The 18,190-nt window shown below is 38.0% G+C and overlaps 1 protein-coding gene and 1 non-coding gene across 2 annotated transcripts in view; both read left to right on the forward strand.

Moving 5' to 3' along the window:
• PNPLA8 (patatin-like phospholipase domain containing 8) overlaps window positions 1–12,835 on the forward strand; it is a 34,483-nt gene extending 21,648 nt beyond the window's left edge. The window contains exons 8-9 of the mRNA XM_010006270.1: window positions 11,550–11,745; window positions 12,561–12,835. Coding sequence (XP_010004572.1) covers window positions 11,550–11,745; window positions 12,561–12,835 — 471 coding nt within the window. The remainder of the gene's footprint in view (window positions 1–11,549; window positions 11,746–12,560) is intronic.
• Window positions 10,081–10,153, forward strand: TRNAK-CUU. The gene has a single exon. It is a non-coding gene; the product is annotated as a tRNA-Lys (tRNA).
• Window positions 12,836–18,190: the final 5,355 nt, after the last annotated feature.

Genomic DNA, 18,190 nt, shown 5'->3' on the forward strand with positions numbered 1-18,190 from the left:
ACTCTTTCCTTGAATTGAGAGTACATCAAAGTCTGTCTGTGCTTCTTTATGAAGAAGAGCTAAATAAACAACGTGATTTTTTACTTCTATATGGTACTCAGACAATTGTTTGTCTTAACATAATTTCTGAGTTGCCAGACTTGTGTGAAATGCAGTTAGGTGGATATATATTCCTTTCATCTGTATTCGCTTTTAAGTCCAATTTACCAGACTAGAGAGCACGCAATGAGTGTTACTAGAGATCAGGCCCAGTGATCTCAGACACACAGATTGACAGTGAAGTTCATTTTTCCTTACTTGGGACTCTTTGGACAAAGGCCTTCCATATGACCTTAGCAACACTGTTTCATAAACTCACTGTCACTTTCTATCTGATGTATTTTAATTAGTAGAAAGCAAGGGTTTAGGATGTGTTCACCTTTGTAAGCCATAAAGAATGAAATATATCTTTGGTAGTAAAATTGTTTGTTGTAGTAGAACTGGGTGTTAAATTTTCTGTCTTAAACTTTTGTATCATCTGAAAATCTCTATTCTACCCAGGCAGGATATTTAAACACTTCTGAATTGTTTTAGAATCCAGATATTGTTATCTATTATGTCTTTCATGCTTTCATTCTTTTATTTGCCTAGATTACACTTCCCTTAACCATACCTCTATTTCCATAATTATCTCTTTTGTGGGGGATGTACTTGATTTTTTAGGGATGGCCAGATAGCAAGGTGCTACGTGGCAAATGCTTCTTAAATGTTTTCATGCAAATTTCTGTATTGGCTTATAAATCTACCACTGCCCATTCAAGGTACCTTCAGTTAATTTAACTCAGGGGTAAGAGCTTCCATGCATGTAGCAGACTGTTACCCATATACATTCTTGGGTGTAATGGTACCTGAGTGGAAAATGCCAGGTAAATCAGGAGTTTTATCTCTATGTAAGTATCCAAGATTAATTTAAAATAATACATGTTCATAAATATGTATTAAAATAAATAGAATCCTAAATGCCGTCATAGTTGTGAATATATTTAAAGGATGTTTATAACTCTTAGTCCTCAGTTACAGCTCATACTATAAATACAAGATAGTAGATTTTTAGTGCCTTTATTCTAAAAGTGAACCACAACTGTCATGTTAAATTTCTTGGCCAGGTCACATGCAATACTAACATTTGTAGTTTATATGGAAATGCTTGCTCTTCTCTGTCTTACCACATAAAGCCTGTACACTGTATAACAGACTGGACTGCTTTTGAACTACATAAATAAATGAAGCAAATAATTTTGAGTCATTCTAAATAGTACCATGATTTTTGAATTGTAAATCAGCACAGTTACGCATTCATGGTAAATAATAATTTGTGCCAAAGGCTTCAATATTGTAGTGCAATGTCAGAAAGAAGATGGTCTTTTGAGGATTTTTTTTTAATGGATTGGAAACTTCCATTGATTGATCAGCATAATCTCTTTTCTGAGCATAAACAGTGCTAGCTTCTTACTAATTTATATGTAGTCTTTTTCTGCAGTGCATATGTTTCTTACATAATTAAAGGAATAGATGGCCAAAATGTGAAAATGATTGTAAAATTTCTGTGCAGATTTCAAGTAGTAAATATAATGAGACTTATTTCCTGGCTCTGAAGTTTGGGACTCTAAAGGATTACATATAGAGGCCAGGTTTTGTATTAGTTTTTATCAGTCAGTTGTACATTCAAATCTGAATGAAAGCACTCTGGGAGTTGATCTGACTTAGGATTCTTGAAATATGTGAAAATATTTATTTTGATAATCCAATGGGAATAGATGTGTTTTACAGTCGGCCTGCACATTATTTTCTTACCTTACCTAGCTTTTGTTGAAATTGGAGTCCTTTTGCAAACTATATGAAGTAGATGAATGAGGGTTACGCATAGGGTTGACATTAATTTGTAAAGAGTTTATGTATGACTCTAGACATATGTGCTGAAATCATGCCTGAACTGAACTTACTTGTTTGTCTTAACACTCAATTTTCCATAATCTATGTATTTATGTATGTATATTTGTGTACATGCATGTAGTTTCTCTGGGACCATTTCAGTCTGACTTCCTGGACTAGTCACTCTAAATGTTTGAGAGGATTGCAAAGTGTATTGGCTTTTTTTAGTAAGCTAATAAATTATTTTTACAATTCTTCTGAGGTAATTGTTTAGAAAGAGGTTTCTAGGTGCCTGAACACCTACTCATTTGTGCTGCACATAAAATAAGCTGGTGCCAGGTTTGTTAAATTTCTGCAAAAAGTAAGTAGCTCAAAACTAAATAGCAATATTTACATTCAGGTCAATTGTGCCATGCTATCTGGTTCCACTCTGTCAAGTAGGAAATAACAGTGCAGCTGTTGGTAGATGAGGAGAGGAGGATTAATATTCTTTGTGGTTCAAAAGAGGAACACATTAACATTCAAAGGGATTTAATCCCTGTAACATGCTTCTCCAGGAACCCTGCAAGTCAAGAGAGACCAAGTCATGATGTTACAATGTAGAAGCTGTATTGCCACATGTAAGCTTTTTTATTTTGAAATCTATTTATGAAGCACTGAGGGCGCTTAACCTCTCCTGAGTTCTGTTACAACCAGTGTTTTTTTCCTACTTCCCACAGAGGGGTGGTATTTCTGCTATCTATTCCTCTTTTATTTGTTGTTGTTATTGTTCCTGTAGAGTGACAAGCATTTGGGGTGCTCAATAATGTCACTTCAGTAGACAATACAGTATGCAGAGAAAATTACCAATTAATTAAAAGAGCAACTTAATATTTAACTAAATCATTATGCATACTTAATTTACTAGGTTTTACAGTAAAAACTGAATTTGCCCCACAGGATTAATTAAAAGGGCTGCAGGGATTTTGTGTGTGTGTGTGATGGAGGTGATTTTAACAAAGCCACAAATTTTTCTCAAAATAAAATATACTCCATTTAATACAAAGGCCTTGATAGCCTTTTTCTTCATAGCTTCCCATTATTTTGTTGCTGCATTACAATTCCATTTATTAAAATGATGGTTTTGACTTATAGCAATGTTCAAGGAATCATATTTTCTTTGGGTAAGACCAGATAGTAAAGCAGTTAAATTGGCAGCTAATCTGTTGGTGGAGTTTTAGTAATGCAGGTGTAACAGGATGTGGGGTGAGAATACAACCAAGAAATAAGAAATATATGTACTACAATGTATGATGTAACTAAAATTTCAAGTCTTACCTTAATGAAAAAAAAAAGCACATTTTCTTCATATTTTTCACATTTTTCCTTTTTTTTGTTAGGCAGTGAATCAGTAAAGACATTTTATCTTTGTAGCTTGTTACGGGAGAGACCTTCAAAAGTGATTCGCTTAGTGGATCCTACCCTAATTGGTTTTACATGGTAACTTTTAAAATTAGATTCAAGGGTGCTTCCCAGGCTCTAAGAAGACATAGAATACAGGTCACATTGAAGTTCTTTCCATTCTTAGGATATACCACGGTGATCAGTATGCACCAGAGCTTAGAAAGACTGTAGTTTAATAGGTGTATCTTGTTCTCACAATGATAGAAACAAATATTTCTTTGTTTCTCTGTCTACTTGTTGCCATACACATTTTCCTACAGCCTTCAAGGCAATGTTGCCTGCTGTTTAAGGAAGAGGGAGTTTACTGGAATGTGTTAGCTGCATGGATATGTGCATTTCTGTTTCTCTTACAGATTTTAGAGATTTGATTAGCAACTCTTACAGTAGACATGCATGATGCAGTTTACCAGCTTCTGTGAAATTGTTGTGGTTGCTGCAGCAGTAGTACTTTGCAGAGCAGATCGCTTGCAAAATTCCCTCCAGTGACTTGCTAAGTGAAGTGTTACTGGAAGATTGTCTTAGTGAAATGAAATTGAGAGTATATTTGTTTAGGCATTTAACTTGGAAGCATGAAGATTTTTATCTCCAATGATTCAGACAAATGCTTTGCTCATGTAATTTTTAGAGCGCTTATTTTAAAAAACCCACAAAAACAACAAAACAAAACAAAAAAACCCACCTCACTCTCAAGTAAGCTGTATTACATCTCAATTTTTTTTTTCTTCTTAGAGTGTATGTTTAGTGACACTGTTTAACAGCTAATATTCGCTATAAAACAAATTTTGTAAAATCAGAGGAGGCTGGCATAGTGAAAAATTAAGAAGTCAGGTCCATGATCTCTGTACAGACAATCTAAGTTTCTGCTCTCAAGTTCTTACATTATCAACCACCATTTCTGAGATTAAAAAGAACAATTTACTGTCGCTTTGTGATAGCTTGTTATTTTTATTTCCCCAGGTTGTATATCCATCTAAGACTGAGTTGGATGGGGCCATATTCCCATATTAAATAGCCTTGTGATACTAATTACAAATAAAAACCTAAGAACATAGTAGTACTATTGATAGAGTTACCTCTTCCCTTAAGAAAAACTTGTTCATGAGACATAGTGGTCTGGTGCTTAATGCACACAATCACTTCATGCTTTGTCAACTACCATCCAGCCTCTAATTTGCCTTCTGTATTGTACCTTGGGAAACTACCCTATTTTTGTGATGGATACAGGTCTTAGTACTGTGATAGGAATAACTTTCACCATGTATAAAACTGCATAAGGTCAATTAGTTCAATACTCAGTGCATTCCCATTAGTCAAATGTGGCACAATATCTAAGCCCTATTTCTGTACTGAGGTTCTCTTCCAATACAAGGATTAATCTATAGTATTAATTTTGCAAATCCCAAAGCAGCTGGCAGTCTCTTCAAAGATTCTTTATCTTGCAATGTTTCTTTTACTGGGACTATATTAGCACTGCCGTTCTTAATAGCAGATAGATTTTTGGCTACTGAATTCAGAATTATTTCAGCTGGCATTTCCTTAGGGTGGGGAAAAAAGGGAACATAGGATGAACCAGTTTCCCTCAGGTCAAATTCAGTCCTCTGTCATGGTTGACAACTGCATCACAGATTGTAGTTCATAAACATGTAAGGCTGTCTTTGCTGTTTTTATCCTGATAGAGCATTACTTCAAGAAGGCATTGCCTCATTTTTCTCATGGCCAGAAGATGTCTCATTTTCACGCTTAACTCTGTTGCTAGCTAATTGATACAGATCCTCCATATGCCAGTACTGTTCTCTAGTTTAATTAACTTTTCTCCTTGTAGTTTTTACCCGTCTAATGTGTATATAGAAAGTATTCATATCCTTTTTGATGTTTTTCATCTAAATATGCCAATCTGTCTCAACCTTGCAAAATAGACTCTGTGTTCTTGTGATGATCCTAATGGCCCGTCATTGCACCTGCTACAGTTTGAGTAATCTTTTCTGAAACCGGACTATTTGGTGTGTTTTGGCATGACACAGGACAGACATACTGTGCAAAGATTGAAAATTAGCATTTCTAAATTAGAAGCAAAATTCAAAGAAGATAACCTGATCAGGCTGGAACACTGTATTCTAGGTGATGTCTTTAATTTCCTTTTCCAGATGAAGGTACATCTTAGAATTACATTCGCTGACTGACAGCCAGCTGAATGTGAGCCGGCAGTGTTCCCAGTTGGCCAAGAAGGCCAACACCATCCTGGCCTGCATCAGGAATAGTGTGACCAGCAGGATCAGGAGGAAGACGATCCTGCCCCTCTACTCGGCCTTGGTGGGGCCACACCTCGAGTACTGTGTGGGCCCTACAGTATAAGAAGGACATTGAGGTGCTGGAGAGGGTGCAAAGAAGGGCAACGAAGCTGATTAGAGGTCTGGAAAACCAGCCTTATGAGGAAGGGCTGAGGGAGCTGGGGCTGTTCAGCCTGGAGAAGAGGAGGCTGAGGGGAGACCTCATTGCTCTCTACTACCTGAAAGGAGGTTTTAGTGAGGTGGATGTTGGCATCTTCTCCCTGGTAACCAGCAATAGGACAAGAGAAAATGGGATCAAACTGCACCAGGGGAAGTTCAGGCTGGTTATTAGAAAATAACTGTTGTATTGAGAAGAGTGTATTTGTGCTGAACACTACAGAGGCCATTTTTTATTGTATAGTTAAATCTGAATGTATAGATTCCTTTTTAACAAAGCATGTGTTAAAAATTTGGCAGCTGAGTGATGCTTGACTGAGCAAGCTTTGAAGCCTTATTGGTGAATATACTGACATTCTCATAATGGCCCTAGGTGCCCAGAGCAATGGGAGAACTAAGTCGGAATGTGAATCTTGAAGTTATCTGTATGAATATAATTTACAGGTAGTAAAATAACTCTCCTGTTTTTATCGGATCATGGAATGATTTGGCAAGGATACCCGTTTTACTTAGGGATAAATGTTTTTCGAGTAGTTTAAATTTTCTAAGAAGTAACACCTTGTTACAGTGCAGCAACTTTTCAAACTCCTCATTTGAAGGAATAAGCCTTATCCTTAATCTGCATATTTATTTTATTTACTTCAAACATACAATTTTAAAAATACTTTTCAAAGGTCTCTTCAGAATCTTAGCCTGTCTTGTGCTAGCCTTAGTTTTGTACTAATTCTGTCTCCACTTTTTCACAAAGACAATGAAAGTAAACAACAGAGCAAGTCTGTAAAAGTGAACTAAAATGCAAAGCATGTCTGCATAGGCAGTGAGGTGAAGTGGTTACTATGGAGCCAACAAAGTCAGCTTCCAAATATCAAACTTGGCTTTCTGAAGTTATACATCCTTCATCCAGTGCTAGATTATTTTCTTAACAAAGTTTAGCATCATTTAAGTGAAATTGTGTGCCACACAGGATTTTACACAGAACAATTATAAGGCAAACTTGACTGAAAAAAATTAGGAAAAGCAATGACAGCATATGAATGTATTCTGAACTTGTTAGAAACATCTGCCTGTGGTGAAGTATGGTTCAAACTGATTTTCTATATTAATATGTTAATTTTAAATAACTGTTACCAAATTATTGACTTAAATATCTGAGCGGTGACTTTATGCGTGTTCCCCATAATTATTTAAATGGGACAAGATTTTCAGAAGCTTCTGTGCTCACAAGTGGTTTGGAGCACTTTCTTTGACACTTTTGGTTGTAATTTCTTTCTGATTGCAGAATTTGCCCCATCTGTTTCATAATGTTTAACCAGGTCTTTCTTTACTCCTGAAACTGGTCAAGCAGGTATCTTTACTCACAAGTTTTCTTTGGAGCTTATGCCTACAAAAGGTGCATTTTTCATGTTGTAAATAATTTATGGTCTGGTAGTCAAATCATGAGGGAGCCTTTCCTGGTTGTTTTCCAACTATCAGAAAACTTTTGAGAAATCAGCTACAGCTTTAGACTTCTGGCTAGTGACCAGCAAGCCCTCAAAATATGACTTTTTTTAAAAGTTTGTGTGTAAAAGATTTTCATTGAGTTAGTTGATAAAATACTAAAGAAAATACAATCATTGAGTATTTGCCACTTGGAAGACTTTCATGGAGTCCCTGAGTTCCCTGCTTTGCTATCACTGACAAGCTTGGGTTTATATGTATTAAGTTCCATTTTAAGATTAATTTATTTATTTATTGGAATTTATTTATTTTTTAAATCATCTTCCCTACTGTTTACCTGCATGATGACTTCAGGAGTTATACACCCTTTTTCAACACCTCCGTGCATTAACATTCCTACTATAGCACTCTGTGTTTGGTGTACTGCCAGCAAATGAAGTTGACTTAAGTGTGTAGTAGTTTTGCGAAGTTCAGCATAGGAAGAAACATCTGGTACTTGCCAGTGCACTGACTGTAGCGGCACAGAAGAACACAAAAGGGAAGGGTTGACTCATATATGTTTGGGATGTGAAAAAGAAAGTTTGCAATTGGATTGAGAACTAGCTAAATGAATAGAGATGGTGAAATGTATGAGAGGCCAGCAAGTACTCCACAGCCATTTGGAAAACAGAGAGGATGAGGGGTCTGCTCTGAATGTTTTCCCAACACTGAGTCCTGAGCCAGAACTCCAGTAAATTGCACATTTTTGTGGACCTTGGTTAGCAGTTTAGTAATTTTGAAGAGTTCCTGTAAGTTACCCTTTCAGTTACACATTGCAAGGTACAAGTTGCATATGGAAAAAGCATGTTTGCATTTCCCACAAGACTTAGGCTGGACTGACAAAATTCAATTTCTAATAAGAATGGCTTTTAAATGTAATTTCATTTTACAGCTAAAATAACATGCATCTATGATTCATACAGTATTTATCAGGTAGAACCTTAGGAAAACTGGAGGAGGACACGGCATTGGGTGTTCAACTGGTCCAGCCTCCAGGATTTAGGCCCAGCCTCCAAGTTAGGTCAGGTTGCTCAAGGTTGCCCAGCTGAGTTTTGGAAATATCCAAGGATGGAGATTTCACAGCTTCTCTGGCTCTTATTCTGCACTTTTTGAGAGTTTGACTATGTCTTCTCTCCCTTCAGGTAGTGGAAGACTGTGATTAGATTCCTCCTTGGCTTTCTTTTGCCAGGTTAAGCAAACTCAGTTCCCTGCACCTCTTCTCATATGTTATGTGTTTCAGTTCTCAAACCATCTGAGTGGTTCTTCACATATTCCAATTTTTCAGTGCCTTGTAATTGGGTGTCTGTCATGGGCCGGTATTGGGGGGCTACCTACTTCCTTCATCCAGGGTGAAGCAGTCATGTTTAATTAAATTATATTGACAAGATCAGGGAAATTTATTTGGTAAGCCTATTTTTAATGTAGGGTTTAAAGAAAAAAATAAGCCCCACAAAGATAACTATTAAGATTTTAGATTAAGATTCATGGGGAATTATATCAAGGACAAAAGCATCCTTGTATTTAGTTTTCTCTTTAAAAGCTAATTTAAACATAAGCAAAGGATAATAGGCACTGAAGAAGAGACTACTCATTTTAGCAGTGTTTTGAGCAAAGCAAACAGTATCCTGAGGGAGTTCAAAGAGCTTTTTGTAGGTTGAAATGAAAGCGTAACTAAAAAAAAAAAAAAAGTCAGAAAATTCAGCTCAGTAGTCCTGTTTTTATTTATCTAGCACAGCTGTAGTTAAAAGACTTTTCAGTAAAATGTTTATCAATTCCAAAACCTTTTTTATTTCTAAGCTGTTCCTGAGCAGACTTGCTTTTTAAAAGTGTTTTTGTAATGTGAGTGTTACATATGAGTTATAGGGAGTTCACAGAGCTTTAGGATATAGGGGGTTTTTGCATAGTGTTCATCATAGCCAATATTCTGTTTATTTAATATTTTACATGTTTTATTTGCATAGATTTTGCAAGGCTATAAAGATCTTAGCCTCAGCTATTGGTAATTTCAGCTTAAGTTTTGCCTCTATAACTGCTTTTTTTAAGACATTCCCAATATAGAAAGTCCTCTTGAAATACTTTACTTTGGATTTTGTGTTCTTAGTTGGACTGAAGGTAATTTTACTTCCAGGAAGTGCTGAGCATGCTTTTGGGATTTGCTGGGTCAAAATCTCATTGTCTGAATGCTGCTCATACTTCCTGTCAGTCATAATGATTCTTACTAGCCCTAAGGTATTTTATCCCAGGCTTCATCACCTATGGTTTTAACATGTTGATAGCAAAAGATGTCTCTCCTCTCTTCCAGACTTGTAAGAGTAGCCTTTGTTCTTACTAGTCATGGACTGAGTTCTGATCTTGAGATGACTTAAAGAAGCCTCACGTTCATTCCTAGGGCCTTGTCCTTGGGGGCACTTGATGAAAGGACAGTGCAGAAGAGCTCAAGCAACCTAGGAGATTTTTCAAGTGTGTAGGTGTCCTGGTTTGAGCCAGGATGAAGCCAATTTTTCTTTCTACTGATTTTTTTTTTTCCTTCAGTAAGCTTTCTTGTAACTAGCAACAGTGTGTTCTGCTAGGCTGATAAGACAGTGGAATGTTTTTCTAACTACTGAGGCTTCAAGGCTGCACCTGCACTCTGCCAGCTCAGACACTATGGGGAGATCTGTGACCCCCCCATAGGAGGCTGAGTTAGATGGACAGCAAAATTGGCCAAAGATATTCCATTCCATATATCTACGTAAGCTCAGAGGAAGGTCAGAGATCACAGAAGCCAACTTCCTTCCTGCTTCTTCTCCCCTTCTCTTCTGTCCATGGCCGGCTAGCTCAGTCGGTAGAGCATGAGACTCTTAATCTCAGGGTCATGGGTTCGAGCCCCACGTTGGGCGCCAATAAATTGTTGTCACAGTTTGACTCAGGTCCGACAACAATGCTCTCGATCCCCCCTCCCCCCAACCCAGGTAGGGAAGGAGAGAGGGAAAAAGAGAGAGACTTGGCTGGATTGAAAACTAAACTACACAGCTTTAATTAAAACATCTTTCTGGCATGGATGATGGAGGAGTCAACAAGGAAAGGTGCTTTGCTGGACCTGCTGCTTTTGAAGAATGAAGAACTGGTCAGGATAATGAAAATTAAAGAAAGCTTTGGCTACAGTGGTCATGAGATGATGGAGTTCAAGATCCCAAGAGAAGGGAGCAGGGCAAAAAGCAGGACTACAGCCCTGGATTTCAGGAGAGCAGACTTGATCCTCTTTGGAGCTCTGCTTGGAAGAATCCCATGGGCAATGGCCTTGAAGAGAGGAGGGGTCCAGGAGAGCTGGCTGATACTCAGTGATCGCTTCCTCCAAGCTCAAGAAAGGACCATCCCAACAAGGAGGAAGTCAAGCAAAGGTTGCAGGCATAGATGAGCAAGAAGGTCCCAACTGAACTCAGACATTAAAAGGAAATGTAGAATTCCTGTCCAGTCTTGCAGAGGTGGGGTTAGGAAAGCAAAAGCCAGCTTAGAGTTCAACCTTGAGAGGGACATGAAGGTCAACAACAAAGAATTCTATGAAAACATAAATCACAAAAGGAAGACTAGGGAAAATGTGAACCTACTACTGAATGGGGCAGGGTAGCTGGTTAACAAAAGACATGGAAAAGGCAAGATGTACCCTGCTAACCCTGCTTGAGCGAAGGGATTGGACCAGATGAGCTCATAGGTCTTGTCCAACCAAAATGGTGCTGTGATTTTCCAAATCTCAGATCCAGGCTATAGGATCCTATGTAATGACTGTGCTTATAAAGTAGCTTTGGCCAAGCTTAGCTCTTGTGATTTATTTTTTTGTTTAGATTGTTAGATTGTTTTAGAACCTGCAGATCATAATTTGAATTTTGATATAGAATATATTTTTGTAATGCCAGTAATGATGATTTTGAGATGCAGACTTTTTGATTAAGGAATTGTCAATATGCTTATCTGGCTAACCGAAAGGTCTTCAGAATATGAAGTCTTCTAGTGAATGCAGCTCTTTTACTCTATCTCTTCTATACAATACTCTCAATAGAAGAACTGACCACAGGCCCAGGAGCTGCTCCAACTCTGTCCATGAGCCCAGGAAGCCTTTCTCTGTAGCTGCCATGTAACAGAATCAGAACAGTTGCTCAGAAGATGGAAATTTAATGCTTGTTTGATTTAATTGATTTTGTATGTTAGTGCTATGCTTGTTCAGTTTATACTTGTAGTTTCTTCTATTACCATATGTAATGTATAGTACTAACATTTGTATTTACTTTTAATTTTCAGGATGGAGGTCTGCTTCTAAATAACCCTTCTGCACTGGCAGTTCATGAGTGCAAGTGTCTTTGGCCAGATGTTCCATTGCAGTGTCTGGTATCGCTGGGCACTGGTCGATATGAAAGTGAGGGAAAGACAAATGTCACATACACCAGTTTGAAAGCCAAGCTCACAAATGTTATCAGCAGTGCAACTGATACAGAAGGTTGGTGTCTTAAGATATATTTGTATTGTGACTATTTTCAGGGTTTTGGGTTTCTTAGAATTACAGTTCAAATTCAGAGTGCAGTCTGCAACCTTTCATCATTCCCCTTCTCCTTTCTACCCACCCCATTGAAACATGTCTCTTTGTAACTCATGATGTATAGTTGGTGTTTTAGTGCCACTACTAAAGATTTTCTGGAGATGATAATATGAATGTGTTTCTTAGCCTTACCTCCATGAAGCTTCGTCTTCACTATGTTGTTGCTACACTCTTTTAGTTTGAGTTCTCCATTGTTAATATGAGGTTGATGACATAAGTATCCTAAAGATAAAAGATAACTGAAAATTTATCAGAATTAAAATAATACAACTGGATTTATACCAAGTGATATGTTTTTACTTCTACTTCAGGATAAAGGCATATGCAGGGATTTTGCTCTACTAATACATAAAAAATTAATTAGTTGCAAACAATTCAACATGCAACACACACTCTCACTTGTAAAGGGATGGAACGCACATGTAATTAAAAACCTGCATAGCTGCAAAGCTTTCTTAATTGTCATACTAGGGAAGTTGTCTTAAAATAAAAGATTTAGCTTTTCCAGAGTAAATAGAGCTTACAGGGTCATTTGAAAACCTTCTGATGAGAACAGGGTTTTTGATAAGGCAATGGTAGAAAAGTATTTACTCAGCAAAGCAGTACATATTTACACGTACTGTGTCACTACAGAGCACTTGTTGTTCAGAGACTGTGGGGTTATTTGTCTGTCTGGTGTAAAAAGTAACTGCTTTCTTCATCTGTTTTAAATACAGAAGTTCACACCATGCTTGATGCACTGTTACCTCCAAATACTTACTTCAGATTTAACCCTCTTATGAATGAAGACATAGCCCTGGATGAAAGTCGTAAAGAGAAACTCAATCAGCTGCAGACAGATGGAATCCGCTACTTAGAACGAAATGAAGAAAAACTGAAAAAAGCTGCAAAAATATTAACGCAACAAAAAACAGCTCTGCAGAGACTTCAGGACTGGTTAAGATTAAAGGCTGACATGTATGAAGGCCTTCCATATCTTTCCAAATTGTGAATATGTAATGCATGAAAGATAATAAATGTAAATCTTATTCTAGAAAGTCTGTTCAGTACTGTAAAGGAAGGATGTTTATTGGGGGTAAGTGACATCTCTGGAAAGCTATCCGAATTCTGGAGAAAGCAATTCAGGGTATCTGTTTTGTGCACACTTACTTGATAAAAGATTTTATGGTGTTAATTATTTTCTGAACTTTTTAGATCTCACTGTTGCTCTGCTTATGTTTCCTAAAGTCAGTAAAACTGAAAATGAGTAAAATATTTGTGCCATGTTTTTTTGGATGTATGTACAAGAATTATGGTGGCAGTACAACTTTATTTATCAACTACCAGGCTTATTAAAAATTAACAAAAAATAAAACCATCATTCACTGTAGTGTAGGCAATATACCTGTTAGGCTCTGTGTAGCCAGTGAATTTAATAGAAATGTAATGTTCTTCCAAAAACTTTGCCTGTGTTAAATGCACTTTTACATTTGAAAGATAGCCTTTAAAGTCTTTTTTATTTTCAGTGGTTTTTGTACATAACAGTATTGAATAAGATGCTTGAATGACTATATGTGGCCTATTAAATTATAAAAATTAACTGGTATTTTTAGGACTTGCAGCATTTTGTTTTGATTGGGATGAATTCAGATTCGTTCATTATTTGAAAATAACCTCAAGCCCCAAAACTTCACTTGAGCAGCTATTCCTGTAATAGCATAAAGGAAATGAAATTTGAAGTAGTTCATGCAGGTGAAAAGCTTACTGCAGAAGGTCCATATTTGGATGCCAAAATTCAGGTGACTCTATTCAAGAAGAAAATTAGTAGTTGATACAGGAAATAATAAATTATGCATTTCCTTTTGCTTCCTTTTGCTTCCTTTCGTATATGTATCCTCTTGAAATTACCTCAGAGTTGTGAAGTTAACATTTAGATCCTACAATGATGTTACTGCTCATTCCTTTGCAAGTTTCTGCTTATGTCAAGAAAAGTAGTGTGGTAAGCTATGATGACACAGTATGTCAATGAAACAGCACTTTAAGGAACAGGAAGGTAGGTACATATGAGTTCTTCAAAACAGTGTGACTGCAGGGAAATCTGAGTTAGACACAGTTGCTCTCTCGTGTTGGACAAATACCCATTAATAGGATAGCTTGACATGTTTCCAGGTGAGTTTTTGCATTAGTAGACAGCTACCATACATGTAAATATTTACTAGATAAGTATGTTTTACGCAGAAGATATCAGGTTATTTCTAGTTCTTTATGAGCTGCCTACAAAGCTTCCACTACAGTTGTGTTTTTTCTAATCTGCCTTCCAGAAGACTACATTAAACATATTCTAGGCTGATGAGTGTAGCTATTTGGCTGACTGTTAAGATCCTGTACTTAAGAAGTTACAATATAATTGCTAAGACATCTGTGTTGTGTCCATGTTACTCAACATGGCCTTTCCAGGTGGTTTTACATAAATGCATTCATCGGCTCACAGGAGTGAAGGCAACTGCCTTTTTCCCTTCAAAAGTGTACTTGCTAAGTGGTACTTGCAGCTGGTTGCTCTCCCTTTGCAAAATCCCAGTGTGTGCAGCTTCAGCCCATAAACTAGGTTATGAAGTGCATGAGCTTCATGATAGACCTCTGTAAAGCTTTATTTTAATATCTGATGTGCACTAATGGAGGACTAGTACCGAGTTGCAAAAAGAGGAATTTTTTTAATAGGGCCCATGCATGTAAAGAGATCTGGTAGCAACAACACGAGGTAAATGTCATGAAACACCAGTTTGCTCTCGTGTCTATAGAGAGGAACAATATAATAAATTGATGATGACAATGCTACATATAAAGAGCCAGAAAAAAAGGCTGTATTTAAATCAGGTTCATTCTGTGAAAACATTCTGATTCCGTTTAAATGCATTGCTAATTACATTGCCTGTAGGAGAGGGAGGGAGGAATTTATTTCAGTAAGAGCAAGAGGACAAGAGAGATGAGGAAAGGGAGAGATCACTCACCATCATGGGCAAAACAGACTTGCCTTTAGGAAATTAGTTTAATTTATTATGAGTCAAATCTAGAGAAGGATAATGAGAAATAAGACCGACTCTTAAAACACCTCCCTCCTGCCTCCCCGGCCTTCCTCCTGGGCTTAACTTTACTCCCAATTTTGTCTGCCTTCTCCCTCCCAGCAGCAGAGGCAGATGGGGAAGGGGGGTTGTGGTCAGCCCATCACACATTGTCTCTATTTCTTCTTCCTCCTCAGTGGTGACAACTTCTCATACTCTTCTGCTCCAGCATGGGGTCCTTCCCATAGCAGACAGTTCTTCACAAACTTCTCCAATGTAAGTACTTCCCATGGGCTGCAGTTCTTTCTGAACTGCTGCAGAGTGGGTCCCTTCCATGGTGTGTAGTTCTTCGTGAACAGTCGGCTCCAGACTAGGTCCTCCATAGGGTCACAAGTCCTGCCAGCAAACCTTTTCCAGTGTGGGTTTATCTCTCCACAGAGCCACAGGTCCTGCCAGGAGTCTGCTCTGGTGCAGATTCCCAAAGGGTTACAGCCTCCTTCAGGCATCCACCTCTTCCAGCATGGGGTGTTCCAGGGGCTGTAGGTGGGTATCTACTCCACTGTGGACCTCCTTGGGCTGCAGGGGGACAGCCTGCCTCGTCGTAGTCTTCACCATAGGTTGTAGGGACATCTCTGCTCCAGTGCCTCCTTCTTAGATAATAAATGTAAATCTTATTCTAGAAAGTCTGTTCAGTACTGTAAAGGAAGGATGTTTATTGGGGGTAAGTGACATCTCTGGAAAGCTATCCGAATTCTGGAGAAAGCAATTCAGGGTATCTGTTTTGTGCACACTTACTTGATAAAAGATTTTATGGTGTTAATTATTTTCTGAACTTTTTAGATCTCACTGTTGCTCTGCTTATGTTTCCTAAAGTCAGTAAAACTGAAAATGAGTAAAATATTTGTGCCATGTTTTTTTGGATGTATGTACAAGAATTATGGTGGCAGTACAACTTTATTTATCAACTACCAGGCTTATTAAAAATTAACAAAAAATAAAACCATCATTCACTGTAGTGTAGGCAATATACCTGTTAGGCTCTGTGTAGCCAGTGAATTTAATAGAAATGTAATGTTCTTCCAAAAACTTTGCCTGTGTTAAATGCACTTTTACATTTGAAAGATAGCCTTTAAAGTCTTTTTTATTTTCAGTGGTTTTTGTACATAACAGTATTGAATAAGATGCTTGAATGACTATATGTGGCCTATTAAATTATAAAAATTAACTGGTATTTTTAGGACTTGCAGCATTTTGTTTTGATTGGGATGAATTCAGATTCGTTCATTATTTGAAAATAACCTCAAGCCCCAAAACTTCACTTGAGCAGCTATTCCTGTAATAGCATAAAGGAAATGAAATTTGAAGTAGTTCATGCAGGTGAAAAGCTTACTGCAGAAGGTCCATATTTGGATGCCAAAATTCAGGTGACTCTATTCAAGAAGAAAATTAGTAGTTGATACAGGAAATAATAAATTATGCATTTCCTTTTGCTTCCTTTTGCTTCCTTTCGTATATGTATCCTCTTGAAATTACCTCAGAGTTGTGAAGTTAACATTTAGATCCTACAATGATGTTACTGCTCATTCCTTTGCAAGTTTCTGCTTATGTCAAGAAAAGTAGTGTGGTAAGCTATGATGACACAGTATGTCAATGAAACAGCACTTTAAGGAACAGGAAGGTAGGTACATATGAGTTCTTCAAAACAGTGTGACTGCAGGGAAATCTGAGTTAGACACAGTTGCTCTCTCGTGTTGGACAAATACCCATTAATAGGATAGCTTGACATGTTTCCAGGTGAGTTTTTGCATTAGTAGACAGCTACCATACATGTAAATATTTACTAGATAAGTATGTTTTACGCAGAAGATATCAGGTTATTTCTAGTTCTTTATGAGCTGCCTACAAAGCTTCCACTACAGTTGTGTTTTTTCTAATCTGCCTTCCAGAAGACTACATTAAACATATTCTAGGCTGATGAGTGTAGCTATTTGGCTGACTGTTAAGATCCTGTACTTAAGAAGTTACAATATAATTGCTAAGACATCTGTGTTGTGTCCATGTTACTCAACATGGCCTTTCCAGGTGGTTTTACATAAATGCATTCATCGGCTCACAGGAGTGAAGGCAACTGCCTTTTTCCCTTCAAAAGTGTACTTGCTAAGTGGTACTTGCAGCTGGTTGCTCTCCCTTTGCAAAATCCCAGTGTGTGCAGCTTCAGCCCATAAACTAGGTTATGAAGTGCATGAGCTTCATGATAGACCTCTCTAAAGCTTTATTTTAATATCTGATGTGCACTAATGGAGGACTAGTACCGAGTTGCAAAAAGAGGAATTTTTTTAATAGGGCCCATGCATGTAAAGAGATCTGGTAGCAACAACACGAGGTAAATGTCATGAAACACCAGTTTGCTCTCGTGTCTATAGAGAGGAACAATATAATAAATTGATGATGACAATGCTACATATAAAGAGCCAGAAAAAAAGGCTGTATTTAAATCAGGTTCATTCTGTGAAAACATTCTGATTCCGTTTAAATGCATTGCTAATTACATTGCCTGTAGGAGAGGGAGGGAGGAATTTATTTCAGTAAGAGCAAGAGGACAAGAGAGATGAGGAAAGGGAGAGATCACTCACCATCATGGGCAAAACAGACTTGCCTTTAGGAAATTAGTTTAATTTATTATGAGTCAAATCTAGAGAAGGATAATGAGAAATAAGACCGACTCTTAAAACACCTCCCTCCTGCCTCCCCGGCCTTCCTCCTGGGCTTAACTTTACTCCCAATTTTGTCTGCCTTCTCCCTCCCAGCAGCAGAGGCAGATGGGGAAGGGGGGTTGTGGTCAGCCCATCACACATTGTCTCTATTTCTTCTTCCTCCTCAGTGGTGACAACTTCTCATACTCTTCTGCTCCAGCATGGGGTCCTTCCCATAGCAGACAGTTCTTCACAAACTTCTCCAATGTAAGTACTTCCCATGGGCTGCAGTTCTTTCTGAACTGCTGCAGAGTGGGTCCCTTCCATGGTGTGTAGTTCTTCGTGAACAGTCGGCTCCAGACTAGGTCCTCCATAGGGTCACAAGTCCTGCCAGCAAACCTTTTCCAGTGTGGGTTTATCTCTCCACAGAGCCACAGGTCCTGCCAGGAGTCTGCTCTGGTGCAGATTCCCAAAGGGTTACAGCCTCCTTCAGGCATCCACCTCTTCCAGCATGGGGTGTTCCAGGGGCTGTAGGTGGGTATCTACTCCACTGTGGACCTCCTTGGGCTGCAGGGGGACAGCCTGCCTCGTCGTAGTCTTCACCATAGGTTGTAG

Source organism: Chaetura pelagica, unplaced genomic scaffold (assembly GCF_000747805.2).
Source record: "Chaetura pelagica isolate M959 unplaced genomic scaffold, ChaPel_1.0 scaffold108, whole genome shotgun sequence".
NCBI lineage: Eukaryota > Metazoa > Chordata > Aves > Apodiformes > Apodidae > Chaetura > Chaetura pelagica.